Genomic DNA, 18,795 nt, shown 5'->3' on the forward strand with positions numbered 1-18,795 from the left:
ATGTCTGTGTTCATTCTTATAGCCTGGGAGAGAGAGCTCCAGCACTAGTAAAGGGTCTGTCTCCAACACATATGAGCATTCCCCTACTAGTTGTGGGTTTCGTTGTTCCTTTCTTTCAACCTCTTGATAAAATAGTTAGGCACAAACATTTCCTGTTATAAATGGACTAAAAGTATCTAATTAGTATGTGTAGAATAGGTGCCTTAAAAACTTTGCATTTGCTGTCATATGGTATTTACAGTTTTTGATGTACTCCCTATACTTAAAATAGGAAACAATAACACATTTAACAAATAGTATTTAAACTTTTTTTATTGGTCAGTGGCAAGGTTTTAAGGAAACCCTCTGTACTAGTTATATCCTGTATTGATCATTGTAACTCATTTCAGGTTAGCCTTTTAAAATCTAGACGATGCATTAAAGAGTTTAGATGATCTAAGATACTTCAGAAGGGCTTATGATAGGCACAAAGCCAGGGTGATGTGTTTCACCAGTTCTCGGTGCTAAATATGGATTTCATAATGAGAATGTTGTGTAATTCAGTCACATAGTGAAGAAAGAGAGATGGCCTCAAAATGAAAAATTCAGATTCAGTTTTCAAAAACCCTCCAGTATTTGGGTGTATTTGGATCCAGAGTTTTGGCTGAACCCATAAAGTTCCTTGTTTTTCAAAATTCACATGCAGATTTAGGTTTGGTTATCAGCTGCACCAACACTTGTGGGCATGTTCTCATCTGGACTTGTGGGTTGGCCCTTTCTGTAATGAATGTAGAATATTTCTACTCCAGCTTTACCTGCAATTTCTGTAATATATAATGCTTAATTTTTTTCTTAAAATCCATTGTTTATTTTATGAAGAAAGTCTTTTTCTCAAGAGGTTCCATATGTTTTCAGTGGGCTTATTTGTCAATTACCTTTAAGGGTGGGATTTTCAGAAAAGTCACTAAGGCAGTTAAACATCCAACTCCCAGTGTATTTCAATGGAGTGTTGATTTCTAGACCCCTTTCAGAATTTCAGACCAAATTGCTTATGAGTAACGCTCCTTGCCTTACTAATGTGAACAGTCCCATTGATTTCATGGATTCAGTGAGACCTTATGGCTTCAATGGGCCATCAATGACACCTAACTTTTGTCATTCAAGTGTCACCCTGCACCTTCCACATGTAATCTTTAATTAATAACTGTGGTAATAATAAAAGAGGGTGTCATAACAGTGGTTATTCCAATTCCCTCTAATTCCTCAGTAAACTTGTATCCAATAAATTCCAGCTATAAATGTGGTGCAGCTGATTTGCTAAATATATTGTTGTCATAAGAAAATGGATGAGTAGCTAATAAAGTGGCTCACAGTTATCCATTCAAATTTTGGTTAGGCCAGAGCATTTAAAGAGTGATTGCTAAAACAAGGTAAGTATGTTAGTATGTGTAGAAACTACACAGTTTCTCACAGGACTAATTGACATGGGGATAAAACACTGATATCTCAGTTTTGATATTTTATAAATACTGTAAACTCAGTTTTTTATTGTCAAGTTGTAAAATCTTAATCCTGCAATAAGCTCCATTCGAGTAGACCTGTATGGCATGTATACTGCACGTGTTGCTAAAAGAAATGAGGTGTTTTAACAGTATCCTAGAGATGTCAGTGTAATTGAAGCCTAGAAGATTAAAAACACTGAGTGTAAAAGGGAACATGTTTGCTCTTCATAAATTTATTAAGGTTTTAATTGAATTTCAGACACTTTGTTTGCTTTGCTAGAGGCATTGCAAAACGTAAGGTTCAGCTTCACAGGAGATACTGATCCAGTACTCCGACAACACTTTCACAGTTCCCACATCGGACTGGGTCTGGGTCTTTTTCCCATTGATGTCAATGGCAAAACTCTCGTTAGCTTCGGTAGATTCAGAATTGAGCCTGGGAAGTTGAGAAGTGTGTGTGCGCACAGCCCACTGGTTAGTGTGTGTTACATGCCCCCCTCTGTGCCAGTCCAGGGAGGATATGAGTATAGCCAGTCAGAAAAATGTAAATAGAGCAGTTTTCCATTAAATGATGCAGTTTTTTCAAAATCTGAACATTTCTCAGGAACATGTCTTTTTCGACTAAATTTGTCATTGACAAAAAGGACTAAATAAATGGTTACAATAGTGTTAAAATGTTTCTTTTTGATTAATTTCATTTTGACTTGTATACTACAATATTAAATTTAATATGATATTCTGTTTTACTTATGTATATTTAACGTTGTAAAACATTTTTTAAAATGAATCACAACTAAATGAAATGTATCAATAGTTCTGAAGAAGAAAATCTTCAGACTTTTTTTTTTTGTTTTTTAGGGAATTTCAAAATTTCGGCTTTTCATGCAGAATTGGATATTTTTTTAATGCCAGAATTTCTTGAGGAAAGGAAATTCTGGTTCTGTTACAGCTCCAGCTGCAGAGATGGGCTATAGCAGCTTGCTCTTTTAACTCAGGAGGTCCCTGGTTCAATCCTTGGTCTATCAGCGAAGATGGTGTCCATCACATGTACTTTGATTAATGCAGTACAGTACAAAGAGTTTCCGGGGTTATGGATCTTAGCGTTAGAGAACAAAAGAAAGAGGTGTCAGAAACAATTTGCTGAGACAGATAATAAGGAACCAGAAAAGCAACTGCAGAGAGGAGGAGGGAGAGAGGGAAAGGAACAGCCAAAATGGAGTCCTTTGAAGAATGAGCAAAGAGGGAAAAATACGGAGACTAAGGAAGTCATCAGCTGACCCTTCATCTTTTTTCCCTTGAGAAACTCTAAAGGTCTCCGGAAACCTCTGTATTCTGAGGGGTGGACTTTTGGAATTTTATCTTGGATGTAAGGGGATTCTTATTTTTTTCCCTGTCTCTCTGGGAGCACAGCACTAGTTCTTAGGTACAAGGTCAAAAGGTTGGAATGAGGAAGATGCCTTGTTAGGACTGGGAATTGCTTGTATTTTCATGGTTGTCAAACTAAAAAATTGCTGATGGGTATCTTGGTGTAAGTACAGAGCAAGTGTATTTAAAACAAATATATTTCTTCTATAAAACAGAAATATTGTAGTGTAGGATTTAATATAAAATATCCTTAGGAAGCAAACTTTTCTGCAGGGAAAATGTTAGAAGTTACAAGTAAAAGATGAAGGGATAATATGGGACATTTTTAACTGGCTTAATTTTGGTGTCTCAGTGCTGACATTTGGCATGAATTGGCGTGGCTCCTTTGAACTCCACAAGGCTATGGCAGATTACACCCAGTAAGGATCTGGCACTAAGTGAAACGTATGAGATGGAATCCGGCTGCTCTCACTCATGAAAGCTGTCTCATTGGCTACTAGGATTTGGCTTTATTCTTTCCATGGTTACCCAAAATTGAACTCTTATTGTAATGAAGGTCTATGTGTAATGCATAGAACCAGCGTAATACAAATACTGTGCCAACTCTATAGCCAGCGTTCAGACATTGATAACTAGCACCTTTTCAACAAAAATTTGGTGCACATTTTATTAAGTGCTCCACTGGTTACCTGATTTATACTAGCTTTCCTCAGAACCCAAAGCTGTTAACCCAGTTAAAACACCTAAACTACACAGCTGTCTTTTCCCCTGACTGGAGCTACTTCAAACAAGGGTTTACACACAGTAAAAAAATTGGCATGCCAATTTCCAAAAGAGAGAGAATTGTAGTGGATGAATTCCAAAGTACTCAGAAAAGGATTTAGTTGCACAAGTGCTGACATACTAATACAGCAGGCCATCTGAGAACCTGTGAAACTTTTCCCCAGAACTGTGGGAAACATTCTGCAAGCGTCATAACAAAGAGCTGTGTTCGTTTTTGAAATCCTCAGTCGCTTCTTCTTCTACAAGTGTGTGAAGCAGTGCTCCCCAGATGTGCCCATGATTTTCCTTTCTATTCAGTGCATTTTATACAGTAGGTTGCTCTGCAATTTTCTGTTTGTTCCGCTGAGAGCAATACCAATGGCAGCACTTCTGACTTCTTGCATCAACTTGTTGGCTTTCGAACCTCTCCTGTTGCTAGTGTCAAATGCAGGAGAGAGAGATGACCTCAGACATTAGAGTAATAGGTTGGGAAGAATACAAGGAGGTTTATTTTTAAAGTTACCTGAAGTCTGTTTGATGATAGGTCTGGCTCCCAAATGGCAGCAAAGTCCGTGGCCGAAGTTCTGCCCTCAGGCACACGTCTGAAATTCCCAGGGAAGTCAGCATGAGCTATGTGGAATCTGATGGCAGAACCTGACCCAGTGATTATAGTGAATATCTTTCAGTGGTGGACAAATTCAGTTTATTATACTGAATCAATTTCCCTGTGGAAAATGGGGAGAAAGGACAGCTGCTGGTGTTAAATGTCAGTATTTGTCTACAACTGTCAGACTGCTGGCATATATTTTTTTTCTACTCCTACTTAGAATAAGAAACAACTGCCTCAGATACCAGTAAATACATCAGTGCTAAATGTTTATGTAACTGTCAATAAATGTTAACTTTTTAATGATGACCACTGGAATCTGAACCTTTCTATCTAATTCATTCATAATGCCCTAATCAGTGTTTAAGGGCTATATCCTTCACCTTTACTTATGCTGACCAGTACCTAGTGCTATTTGAGGAGTAAGGTGCTAGGGAATATGAGATAACAGAATCTGGCCCTAAAAAATAACACTGTCTAAGCAGGAGTGATGTTTAGTAAACACGAGGTCCCTTTATTTCTTTGTCCTTAGTGCCTACCACCTTTCGCTACTATGCAGCATCCTTCTCTCACTGAAGTCATCATCAGCGTTCCCATTGACTTTAATGAGAACAACATAAAAAGAGATGAGTCTGAACTAAAATTGAATTTCTGCATACCTCTCAGTTTTGGGGAAAGAGGGGTTTTGGCATTTTGTAAACGGTTTCTGGCCCCAGATCAGAACATCTCTGAACTTTGGAGAGTTCAAAACATGGATCCAGATCCAGATTTTATTTGAGAAAGTCTCTAGGCCTAACAGCTTTATGATGTATGTGATGAGCCAAAATCTCGCATTCAGTCATGTGATTGATGCTGTAGGATAGTGAAAGCACCTTGAAGTACATAACATGTGTGAGGCCTGTTATTGAACTGTGCTGAGACTGAATTAATTAGGTGATTTAGTTTTGACTAAGAGGACAAACCATATGCTGTGCACACAAGTTATAAAGGCGGGGGCGGGGAGTAAAGCGACAGGTATTAAGAAATAGAAGCAAGCATTTTTCCATCAAAGCCATAAAAGGCTCTGTTGCTTGCATTTAAGTAAGAGGTGAGGGCAGCACAGTGTGACAGACATTCTGAAAGGCAGACCTTGGGTGACACCCATTGATTATAAAACAGAAAAGCTAAAGAATGGGGGGGAAGCAACACAGAAGATCCATGTCTTCTTTTGGGCCAAGTCTGCATACAGACTGTTTAACTGGAGTTTGGCTTTTGAGATTTAAATTAGAGGCTGAAAAGTGGAAGTGAGCATTAAATCTGGTTTAAATGAAAATGAGAAGGGGGAAAAACAACTTTGGGCATTTAAATGTGTGAGTGGAAGCCTTAGATCTCTGTCTTGTGAATAGTGGTGTGGCAGAACTTTAAAATTGGCTGTATTGGTTTAATTGAAATATAGATTTGTAATAACAGAAAGTGACAAGCAACTTCTGAGTGAGACTACCAAAATTCCCTCCTCTGGATAAGGCAGAAGAAACCTTTTTTAAAAAGGGGCATTTGAAAGGTTTTTGTTGTTTTTCAGAGTTTCTTTGAGGTTTCCCTTTAAAATTGTGTTTTATTTTTTAGCTTTAAGACTCAGCTAAAACACAGACAAAAACACGCACAGGTTTTGCCCCAGATGTACTATTCACCAGTTAAGGTATTTGTGGAAACAATACAAAATGAAACAGTGATAATCCCATTCATACCCTGGAATTTATCTGAGGTCATTTGATACTTACAATCATAAATCACAGGGATTTATCCTGTTTTCCAGTCGAAGGACAGACTATAAATTGGTATGAAAAATTTGCAGGTATTTCTTATTAACAAAGTGGCAGCATTTACTGTTCTGTGTATTCTGAAAGCCGCAGGTTCCTATGCCAAATGTATTATATGCAAACTACTCCTTTTAGAGTTAATGGTCATGTAAAGTCTATCACTAACACTCAGGCATACTGAACCCAATGATTGTTTACTATTCAGTATGTCCTAAGACAAAGGGACCGTTGTATTGTCCTATGGGTGTAGCTTACCAGTTTTGGAATTATCAAGGATCCTGCAAGAGATTGTTTCTTATCTTTGTCAACGACCATGCCATAAGCTTACAGAGAATTCCTGTATTTGGAACAGTATATTGTGTTGCATAGAGCTCTACTGAGTACCAGAAGAATGTCTTTTGGTAGTATAGTTTTGCATCAGTGAAGTCATGGATAACAATCCATGAGCAAGTACATACATAACACATGTTCTGCAGTTTTTCCATGTATGGGTAGCATGGAAAAAAGAACTCAACTTTCTGCAATTAAGCTAAAGGGAAATCTCACTTAGCTGTTAGCAGATGTGTTTGTTCTGTATTCTTTTGAGGCCTGACACTAGAAGGCTAATAAACCACTGGAGACAGATGAAGAGTTGAACATGTCTTACACATTCCGTACTATAGAGAACAGTACACTGCTCCCAAGGAGTAATTTAGGATGCTCTGGTCTCTTCAGAAATATGTTTTGTTTTGTTTTTTCCTTCGTAATGAATAAAGTCACTTTCCACATTTGGGAAGAGTAAAACAAGTTTTCTTCTGAATCTCCCCACCTTTTCGATTTCACCTTAATGGATTCAGAACATAAGATAGTGGTTTGCAGAGAAGTGGGGTTTTTATGAGTGAATAATGCCTTTCCAGCCTTCCCCACCCCCCCTTCACCCCCACGTAGAAGCCTCACCCACATGCTCTATTTTAAAGTCAAATTGAACTGCTACAAACCCATGGCCTACAGATATGGCAGCTGCATCTTTTCCCTTTCATCTGTTTTTGCTTTTCTGCAGACTCCTGCAGATTACTTTCCAACATTATGACTTGGATCTTATGGTTAAAGAGGGTTACTGCTTGCTGACCACCCAGTGCACCCTGAATTTTAACACTGTCGATCCGAGTGTTTTTTTTATGTTCTTTGTAAACTCTGAGGCTTAAAGTTTGTGTGCCAGATCAGCAGAGTCTGAGACTGCTTTTCAGGGATGAGCTTTTCAAATAACAAGTTCCAGGAGGGGATGTGTATCATATATTAAATCTATAGGCATTTAAAAAAAAAAAACAACCCTCCTAAGTGTCATATGAAGAAATTCATTGTGATTTGTGTAAATGAAATACCATTTAATGAGATGAAGAATGTTTTTGTTCTTTTTTGTTCTAAAGGTTAAAAAAAAGACCTCCTAAGAGTAATAGCTTCTTGAAAAGCACTCACAGTCCAGGATGATAAACCCAGTCTAAATATCCAGATATGTTGATACTGTAATGAACCTGCTGGCTCATTACTGGATATCCCTCCCAGATTCAACATCCAGTCAGTAGAGGGCTCCATAATCCCTAGAGTATATCAAAGAAAAATATAACCAGAGATCAGAGAGACCAGGCTTGGAGGCTTGTTCACAGCAGGTAGGGAGTCAGGGCTGGCATATTCGTGGCTATGCTGTCCAATGATCAGTGTACATGATAGGGGAGAGTGCAGCAGTCATGGGCTGTGGCAGCCCTGAGGCTGCTGTGGTCCTCTTGGGGCATGATTTTCCCCAGGTCCCTGCAGACCTCAACAGCTTTTCATAGGGGCAAGGATTTGCCCCTTATTTCCTCCCCAAAGCCAATAAAAAACTTTCTTACAAGTGAACATTGTGCTTCATATTATCCAGTGCATAGACAAGGCAATATAAGGTGTCAGTATAATATCTAATACAGAGATGGCATTGAACAAGAACCCCAGAATTGAACAGCTCTAAACTTTAGAAGTGATCAAAATGCAGATCCATATTTCAGGTACGGGCCTTATTTGTATAAAGGGATGAACTGTCTACCTTCAAACTTTGGGGTGTATGAAAATCAGGATGAATTTTCCAGGTACTCGGTGCCCCTCTTCAAAACTTGATAGAGGTGGGGGCTTCTTGGCACTAGCCAGGAGGCCCATGAAGAAGTAACATGCAGGGCTGTAGTAAAGTAGGAGTGTGTGTTTGGGGGTTCCAGACTCTTTCTAACTCAAACTTCCAAACAAGGGTTGATTGTCATTTTCTACAAACAGACTTGGTAGGTTTACACAGCCCAGTCAGCTCCGCTACCACCCTTCCAAATACAACCCCATCCACCAAGTCCAGGATAATTAATTGTACTATCATCTATACATACCACTTGCAGTAAAAGAGAATCTCTATTCGCTGTCAGACGTATTAGAGCCTTTATGTTCTGGAGACAAAAACATTAGAGTATTTTTTGTTATTATTATGGACTTTCTCCAAAAGTCCTCTTGCCTATGGAAGTCCTCATGCAAAGCCAGGATCCACAGTTTTCCAGGGCCCATACATAATTTTTAATTATTCTGTGTCATGTAACCCTTTACTCATCATTCATCATCTCTTTCATAATGTAGCCCTTCTAACCAGCCTGATGTAAACAACCGATTTAAACTGGGGCAGAAATGACAGAAAAATAATACAGTCGATCACAGGAAATCCAGCAATATAACGTCTGTGTAGTATATGGTTTTCCAAAGCTCTACAAAAAGAGACTTTGCTTTCTGTGCTTTAGGATTTCTTTTGTCCCTGAACAATATTTGCAAGTACATATTTTAAATATAACTTGGAATTAATACTAATTGGCTAAAGCTTTTACATTTAGCCAGCTAGTTCCTACCCCCAATACACTCAACAACTTTAAAACTTTTGCAGAGATGTTATGAAATTGCCCTTGTATGCATTCCAGTTTTGTTTTATTCTTTTCATAAGTTCATATATCTCATAAATGGATCTTCTGCATGAGCAATTTAGCATTTGCTTTCCAAGCCAAGGCACAATAACTAAATGTGTATCTGGTCTTTGTCAGACATTATTACAAATTATGAGAGCTAGACAGAAATATATTATCATAGGAGTGTTCTTTTTTCTCAAATTAGGTTCCTGGAATTTTCAGCGACATCAGCTAGACCTATTCATCACAATTAGGATGTGTGCTTGCAAAGTAAGGCCTCGCTGACTTCATTGACTAACTATGGGTATGTCTTCACAACAGAGAAAAACCTGTGGCCTGCCTGGGCCAGCTGACTCGGGCTTGCGGAGCTCGGGCTGCTTCATTGCCGTGTAGACTTCTGAGCTTGGGCTGGAGCCTGAGCTGTAGGACCCTGCAGAGTGGGAAGGTCCCAGAGCTCGGGCTCCAGCCTGAGCCCAGAAGTCTACTCAGCAATGAAACAGCCCCTCAGCCTGAATCGGCTGGCATGGACCCACTGCGGGTTTTTCTTTGCTGTGTAGATATATCCAAAATGACCTTTGTTTCAGGCCCTAACACGGTAGCACCCAGAGGCCCGAATCAGATTCACAGCCCCAATGTACTTAGCAATATACAAACACAAATAAAGGCAATAGTTCCTGCCCTGAAGAACTTATCTCAGTTTTCCACCTGTAAAATGGGGGTAATACAGAACTTCCCTACCTAACAGAGGGGGTTCTGAGGACTAATTCAACACATTGAGCCACTATGAATGTACATATTGGGTTCAATTCAGCAACGCATGAAGGACATGCTTTAAACAGGTGATTAGGTGATTTGATTCTCTTCTTGGTTCTACCACAGACTTTCTGTGTGAGCTTAGACAAGTGATGTAGCATTTTTGTGCGTCAGTCTTGTCATCTAGAAAAAGAGACTGACTTTCATGGGGCTGCTCACATGCTTAAAGTTAAGCAGGTGCTGAAGTGCTTTGTTGGGTCAGGGTTACGGTGCTCAGCAGCTTGCAGGGTTGAGCCCATTGAAACAGCTGATCATTTTTTAATGATGCCAAATAGGTTTACATGCTCATTTATGGTACAGACACAATTCTTTATGTGTAATTTGAAAGTGTGCAACATCGGGTATGATTTTTGTGTTTATAAAGAATATCCACTGAAATTCCTTTTAGAAGGATTTGCAAAAGCCTTTCCTCAAGTTATTGTGGGTAAAATCTGTCCTTACTAAAGAGGCTCAGGGATTAGACAGATTTATTTTCCTTTCATTGTGAAGCCATGTTTTAAAGGCCAGCCATCTGAAGAGAGCACCATTCATGCTTGGAGAACATTCCAAAGGTTACAACTTCCTTTTTTCCTCCTGTGCTTGTTTTCCACAAGGGAGAAATTCTGTTACCTATTGTCCGCTAAGACTGAATGAATGGCTTAGGGTCAAACAGCTTCAATGGTGGACCATTCAGTTTCAGCCACACAGAGCTTTGCAAATGTTCGGCAGAACAGACAGTCTCTTTCAGTGAGAGGGTTCAGTCATATTCATGCTCAAAACTCCTGCTTCCAAACCCATTTTGCGGTACACGCTGCAATCAAACTGCAAATTGTCATGTTGCTCTTTGTTCACTTTTCTTGCTCTGTGCTACCAGGTTCAATTTGTACTCTTTTATTTGTTTCTGAGCTGTGTAAATCCCTGGTGTCTCAGCCAGGATGTGAAACCTACCATATTATACTGATATGTTCAGGACCACAAGAGAGGCTCCCGTTTGGGTTTGCTTATTTGACTGTTAAAATATGAGATGCTTCTTTCTGAAGGCTAAATTGAAAAGAAACCTTGTCCAAAAAATCGTCAATAGAAGTTTAATATGTTGTTCATTTGTTAACCCTGAACTATATCCCACCTCATTCACAATCTCATTCCACACACTCAGTTATTTGTATTAGCCTATTGATTTTTAATGTTATCGCATCAAAGGGCTAGATAATCATATCTAATGAAGTGTACTTTTTATTTTATTTAGTACTGTGTATTTGTGTTTTAGGGGCCTCGTTACAGGTGTCCATGGCATTTACCAGCATTACAGCATATAAATGGTAAAATACACATAGCTGAATAGTTGGGATATGATCTTATATAGGAAGGATGGCATGGAATTGTGATTAAGGCATAGGGCTGGGTGTCAGGAGGACTGGGTTCTAATGCTGGGTCTACCACAGATTTCTTGTGTGGCCTTAGACAAAGCATGTAATCTCTTTATGCCTTAGTTTCCCCACCTGTTTAGAGCATCAAATAGAAGATATACTATACGTGCAGAGTATGAAACAATGAGACCACAAGTACCTGGTGCTACATTATTAATCACAAATATATGCACAGTTATACAGTGCACCATTGTTACATACAAATATACCTGGTGTTATATATATATTTTGTATTCACAGCATATAGCAGAATTGGGTATTTGGGCAGAATGATTATACTTGCATAGATATTCAGGAGTTATTTATTCAGTATATAAATAAGAGACTGACACTTTCCTAGATATACGGCAATTTGTGCTTACTGTTTGCTTTTCAAGTGTTACAAGTATGCTCCTTATGGTAAGATTAAAGCTCTGATCTATCCCACATCTCATATTTTGTTTAGCCACAACATTTCTCTAGGCTTTTCCTCTTGTGAGTTGCAAGGTGTTGCTGGTAATATTCCAAATAAATAACTCCGTTTGTTACTTCGAAGATTTGGGGGAACACCTCCCAGATAATAAAAGTTGGATATTTAATCAAAGTGTATTTTTCAGGTTTGCTGAAAGCTTAAGCGTGACTGACCAAATTGTTTGGATCTGTGAGTGGAAAAAATGTGTGATTTGGGTGTTCTGTTTACTTACACCCTTTCTTGCTTGGGCTTCAAACACAATCCAGGAAGCTATTGTGTAACTATTAGAAAAATTAGCAGACATAAGAGCATTCAATCAAAAGAAACGATGCAAAAACTGTGCCTAACCCTGGGAGAAAGGAGAAGAGCAACTTGCCACCAATTCAAAAATCAACAGCAATGACAAATTCACATAGGAAATAATATTCCAAATACACTGTGAAGCCTTCCCTGTTTAGACTGTAGCTGCCTCTGTTAGAGACCAGATGATTCTATCTCTGCTTTTACACTTTTGTTGACATAACAAATGTTGCCAGAGTGCTCTTGAATTGAACTGAATGTGCCAATAAACTATCAGAAAGAGATGGAGAGAGAAATGCCAGGGATGAATCCAGTTGGCTCTCCCAGTGAAGGAACTCTGGCTCTGCCTCTGCTCATGTTTGCTTTGTGCTGTAGTCAGTGATTTTTAAACTGTTTAACTACAGCTCTGAAATACACCAAGCTGAATCCTCTTTACTACTTCACATTAAATGGAGAATTTCTGCAGCCGGTGCTCAGTGCACTTCCCCATCTGCTCCCTCACCACATAGCTCCATAGGCAAATTCTTTGCCACTCCATCTGCCACCCCAAATGCTAACTTCTAGAAAATCAACACTGAAAAGTTCATGTTGCAAACTGATTTGCAGATTTCTTTTCCATTTCACCAACATTTGAATTCTGATGTAGAAGCTGTTATATTTTTTCCCGAAACTGCATACGTATAATACCACTGAAATGCAGGCACCCTTAGGGTGGAAGGTAGCCAAAAGGTGGACATCGTCATCATAGCCCTCTGGTGCGCCCTAATGGAGATCACCAGGGAAAATCCCTACCAATGGGATCTGAAATGTCGATAGAGGACCTACAGGAAGTACCTACATACCATAAACTGCATGAAATGCAGTCTCTCTGTCACTGAAAGGTGTAAAGCTGGCTGCTAATTGTACCTGCAATTCTAGAGAACCTTGGTAGTTCAAATCTGCTGCTTAAGCCACTAGTCCATCCTACGCTAGAAATAGATGTTTTGAACTGCTGTTGCATTTAACCCTGCAAATCCAAAAGGTCTCTCATTAAACTGACTGCTAGAAAGATGGAAGTGAAAAGTGTTTAGGGAAGATGATTGTGTGTGTGCATGCATGTGTGTGCACCAAAGCAGCATCAATATTTGTACCAAAGTCTCACATCTAGAAGAGAAACTAGCCAAACTTCTGTACCTCTCTTGTCTTGATGGCAGCAGTGGAGACAAGGCTTAATCTCAGAATCACTGCAGTGCCACATTGTTTTAATTTAACATGGTGCCGTAAATTGTGGTAAAACATGGTATTACATTTCCAGTTCACCAAGCCTGTTACTAAGGGGATGCAATAATTTTACTCCACAAGTTAAAATTCTGAAATTCTTATTTAGTAAGAGCTCTGGACATTTATGGCCGGATTTTCTGAAGTGCTAAGCACTCACAACTTGAGTCAAAATTTATGGCAGCTGCAGGTTCTGAGCATTTCTGCAACTGTGGCCCTTAAAGTAATTTTTTAATATTGTATATATGTTGTCATTAGAATGTATGTATAGCTAGATAACTATAAACAGAAAACTATAATAAAGCCTAAGTGGTGCAGAGGACCTTATTATATTTGTCTTCCATGCACAAGTGAATCTCACCCAGCATGCAGAAGTAGTTCTTGCAAAGCCTTAAAAGATTGCTGGCTCAAATGGAGTAGGAAATGCTCTTGACAGATATCAAATAGGAATAGAAATATAGAAAATGGGTGGACGAGGTCTCTCACTCCTCTCACAAAGCTAAAAGTGGCAGTAATGGCACATAAATTTGAGTCAGTTGATACCACTGATCTGAAAGCAGGCTTATCGGGTAAATTAATTCATATGAAAGGTTCTTTATATGAAATCCCTGTGGACCTTGTCCATATAAATATAACATTGTTTTATTTGTGATTTTTGCTATTGATTGGGCACCATTTACAAGATGCTTTGCTGCTTTCCCTGCAGGATAATTCTCATTGGGAGTCTTACTGCTCTGCCCCAGGACTCAGTAAATAGGCAGCCTCATTAAAAAGGGAATAGTGATATTATGGCCGTGACTTTGTAACACCACCCAACGCTCATATTTGACATGATTGCTGGCCTCTCTAAGTGCTTAATTGATTCAGGAGAACTGGAGGCCAGAGCGTGGAAATCCAAGGGGCAAGATGAGGATCAAGGGTGAACAAATTTATGACAGGCTCTAAGCAGCCTGAGGGAAATTAGAAATGCTACTGATCTCTGAGGTACCTCAATCAATTCAGTATGGTGTACGGAGGGGGCAATATGGGAAAGGGGCAGAAGCAGAGGACAGACTGTAGAAAAAGGAGAGAAAATAATGACTAGGTAGGTACAGAGGCCAAAAGTGCCTGTGGAAGGGGAGCGCAGGGTCAGTGGACATTACAGCGACCCTTAAATTGCAGTACCAAAGACGAAACAGGCCCATTGCTACACCATAGTTTGCATCGAGGATTCCGTCCACCACTCCACCTGCCAAACCTGTTCAGAGACCCCCTGCGCAAAGCCTGTTTACTTGTTCTTCGTGCACAGGTCAGGGTTAGGCCTGCTTTGTATGGTGGTAGTGACTGAGCTCTCTGGCTTTTTAAAGTGCTGTTTGCCACTCTATCTCCTAAACTTCAAATTCAGAAAATCCGTCCAAAAATGTAAGGAAAACAAAAGGGCTGTACTAATGAGGTCCCATTCCCCTTAGCCTTGCGAGACTGCAAGTACTGTGAACAGCTAGAGTACTGAGCAGTCGTGTATACCACTCTTCGTTATCCTGTGTGTGGCTACTTATCCATGCTTTTATCGTATTTTTGAATCCTGTATATTTTGTACTGCGGATAGTGTTGCATACAGACTCGAACCATAATATTGACGATATGTATAATGGATTTTTTTAAAACAACTAAGGCTTAAATGGTAAAGCAAATTACTTTCTAATTTATGCAGAATTTAATTGACTGTATTGAACCATAATACAAATTAAGCCATCGCTGTAATTTGTTCTGTCATACTGCAGCCCTCCAAACAATTTGATACTTCATTTATAAATTGGTAAATGGCTCATAGAAGCACTCAGCAAAGATATTGTAAAATTGTCAAATCACAGCTGAAGTAATGTATCAGGGAGGATAATAAACGGGGGTCTGATGAACACCCCTTGAGTGAATTATGGAATACTTATTTCATATGCCCATCATCCTCTAGAGGCAGGATTATGTCATCATAAAAGTCCTGAGGATAAAAGAGAAGGAGAGAGAGAAAATTAGAATGTGAGCATGAGTACTTGAGTGTGGAACAACAGCTCCAACTGAACGATGGGGGGTTGGCTTTGTTTCATTTCTGGTTGGGGCTATGGAACAGTGTTTAAGAGTAGTAACTGAATGCAAGCAGTATTATAAAACTCATTGGATAAAGAAAATATTTGCATCGATTAGTCATATTTTACAGGCCAGATTAAATTAGCGTCTGGTGGATTCTCCTAAATTAATCACAATCTATAAAGATCATGTATTTGTAGACTGACTCTGTTCTTTTGTTCTGCTGGCCATTTCTAATTTCTGCTTGAGAAGAGAGAGACATCTGGCCATATTCTCCATCACTTTACACCAGTGCAAAGTGGGGGTTAAATGCTACCATATCTGATTAGCTACAGGACACGATTCTGATCTCCAGTTTTATACAGATTTTACTCCATTGACCGCAATGGGGTTACTTCCAATTTACTACAACAGTGTAAGTGTATGGTAGAGAAGAATCAGGCACATACTTATTAAGCCAAAACTTTAGATTAAGTTAGTTGAAAATTAAAAAAAATAAATCAAGTAACTCATAGACTCACCTAGGTTTGCAAAAGAACAATTTCAAATGATTATGTTCATCTGCATTTCAGTATAACTGTATGCACAACATTTCATTTTATGTATGTGTTCCAAGGCTGGACGAAATTATGACACTTGTGCTCAGAATCTCTCTCTGACTAATGAAAACTTCTTGAGAGCAATCTTTCTAAACACTCCATAAAGTGAAATATGCAAAAGGATAAAGCTGCAGACACCTTTACTTATTTTGATACCAAGGCAATATTGAGCATCATCACCAATTACAAATGTAATGATTTTAGAACCATTAATGAGGGTTTCCAAATAAATTAAAATGTCTCCATCTGATGTCCTGCCTTGTAGATGATATTTCTCCACATCAGAATAATCTTCAAATCTAATTCTACCAGGAACGAGTTTAATTTCAGTGCAAAATGCTGCCTGGCGATCAATAAAAAACTTTTATTTAAGAGGAGTCTGAGATAACATTCTCTATAATATACAGCATTTAGAGACAGGGGAACATTTCATTTCACTGTTACAGAGAGCATGCAACTTGAGCTGAGAATAAACAAAATCAATATCCCTATATTATATAACTACGATCTCATCGTCAGTTTTACATCATTAACACATTGGGAAATCGGCATCTCTCATGAACAACAGCCATCTAAAACCCAGCCTTGTTCAAATTGAAGTCAATGGCAGTACACCCATTAGCCTGAACATGAGCCATCTTGAACCTCAAAAGTTGTGTGACACTAACAAAATGAAAAAATATCCAGTCTTTTGTCTTAAAAGCAGTCATCTCTATCCTATATGTTACATTTCCATTTTAATTTCATTCTCCATTTCTACAGCAATCTCATCACTCGCACCCCTCTCACACACAGACACACACTCGCTCTGTTTTCACACATTTCAAAAAATGTTTTTAAACTGTAAACATAACCGATTGTTTAGAGCTCAGGGTACCAGGCTGATTGTCCATATGTGTTTTTTCTCAAAAAGGGCAGGAATCTGATCCTCCAGATTCTGAGGTTGTGTCTGCAGTTGAGAGTGGTATTCTTTTTAGACTGTAAAAATGATCTACTCATCTGAACTTCTCACTTCCTACATGTCTCCTGCTCTTTACAGTCTGGAGGATCAGATCCCTTTTAGACTGTGAAGAGCAGGAGACGTGGGAAGTAAGAAATTCAGACAAGTAGATCATTTTAGGTAAATAGTTTGAGAACAGACATATAAAGGAGTTGTCTACACTCGAGGTAGCCCTGACTCAATAATTGGTGTAGACGGGGACGTAGTAGAGGGGTTTGGTTCAGTTGGTGCAAACCTTGGCTTGCCCTTGGTTACACTTAAGGGGTCATCACTTGTGCTACTCTTCTGTACTCTTAGCTCCGTCCATGGCATTCCTCTCTACGTGGTCCAAAGAGATGGGCTTGGCGCTTCCATGGACAAAGGGACTGCTGCTTATATATTTGCCTCTGCAGCTCCTATATTGTCTCTGGACCTGAGGTAGACTATGGGGTCTCAGCCCCTTTTATACCAGGCTTTATAAAGCCTTTTTATTTCAGAAGGACTTTGAAAGAGGATGCTCGTTTATTTACTGCATTAAATACAGCTGTATAGAAATGTTCACAATTAAAATGAAAAGCCATGCATTTGGGTGCTTTCATATTTTCTTGTGACATCAAAAACAGGCCTTTCATACACAGTTTTGCAATAAAATTTGCAAATTTTTCAGAGAGAAATGGGCCATTGTCAACTAAAAACCAATCCCTTTTCAAACCAAAAAGGGGGGAAATTTCACGAGTTTTCTAGAAAAGTAAATTTTTGCCGCTCCAAGGTTCCCTGAATGAAATTCTAAAAATACAATTTTATAGTCTGATAATTTTGCAATTGATTCCATAGGGAGTAAGATCAGGCCTTAGGCCCCAGTCCTACAGTCAGTGTGGCTCTCTGCTGCCATAGAAGTCCTCCCATATGGATCCAGTAAGAGGCTTGGAGCCATAATCCTGATAATCAGATAGGTGGTGCTTGTTATTTTATAAATTTTAGTCATAAAATCAATTGCTAAGGTGCCTAGAATACTTTCATATGTCAGAATTAGGTAATAATATCATACTTCTATTGAATTATCTCTCACCATAAAGTATTGGCAGAAACGTTTATGCAAAACATGAACACAATGCTTAAATTGGTCAAAACACTTGTTTAGAGATCACCTCGGTACCATACTGATTGCACTCTCCAAACATTGCTATTCATTTTGACGCAATGACTTTTTAAAATTTGGTAGACATACGAAGCCACAGGTAAAATGTGTGTCTTGAGAATGAAATTATAGCTTAAATGGAATGTTTTTATAGATGTGTTTTGGTATGCTTTTTTAATAGCTACTACAGCACCATCATGCAGTTCATGAAATTTCGTACATTGCAAAGGATATCACAGACCACCGAGCCTTTGGATATGTGTGTGGAAAGGAAGGAAATCATAGATTTGTGGCAATAAAAACTGCCCAGGCAGTAAGTATCAAATCTTTATCATTTTCTATAGTTTAACTCACTTTGAAAGTTATGTCTATTATGTTGCTGTTCAAAAGGGCATGCTAGCTTGTTTGTGCAAAATACATGCTGTCAAATGTGTCTGCAAAGAAGTTCTTAGATGGAGGATTAGCAATACCAGTCTGAGAAAAAGGGAATGTACTTCACCCTTCTTAATTTTTCTTGATGTATTCCTCCTAATTAGTAATTATTTTCCTTTCTAATTAAACTAGATACATTGACGGAATACAAATCATAGAATCATAGAATATCAGGGTTGGAAGGGACCTCAGGAGGTCATCTAGTCCAACCCCCTGCTCAAAGCAGGACTAATCCCCAATTTTTGCCCCAGATCCCTAAATGGCCCCCTCAAGGATTGAACCCACAACCCTGGCTTTAGCAGGCTAATGCTCAAACCATTGAGCTATCCCTCCCTCCCCCAAAATAAATAAGTTTACGTATATTCGTAGACTCATTTAAACAGAAAATGATAGAAAACAAATAGCCACT

General features: G+C 38.9%; 1 protein-coding gene across 28 annotated transcripts in view; it reads left to right on the forward strand.

The window, feature by feature from the left end:
* Positions 1–18,795, forward strand: part of DAB1 (DAB adaptor protein 1) — a 758,910-nt gene that overhangs the window by 680,772 nt on the left and 59,343 nt on the right. For all 28 annotated transcript variants that reach the window (XM_073357552.1, XM_073357549.1, XM_073357567.1 and 25 more), the window contains one exon: positions 18,136–18,267. In XM_073357552.1, the coding sequence (XP_073213653.1) occupies positions 18,136–18,267 (132 nt within the window). The remainder of the gene's footprint in view (positions 1–18,135; positions 18,268–18,795) is intronic.

The sequence above is a fragment of the Lepidochelys kempii genome, chromosome 8 (genome assembly GCF_965140265.1).
Source record: "Lepidochelys kempii isolate rLepKem1 chromosome 8, rLepKem1.hap2, whole genome shotgun sequence".
Lineage (NCBI taxonomy): Eukaryota > Metazoa > Chordata > Testudines > Cheloniidae > Lepidochelys > Lepidochelys kempii.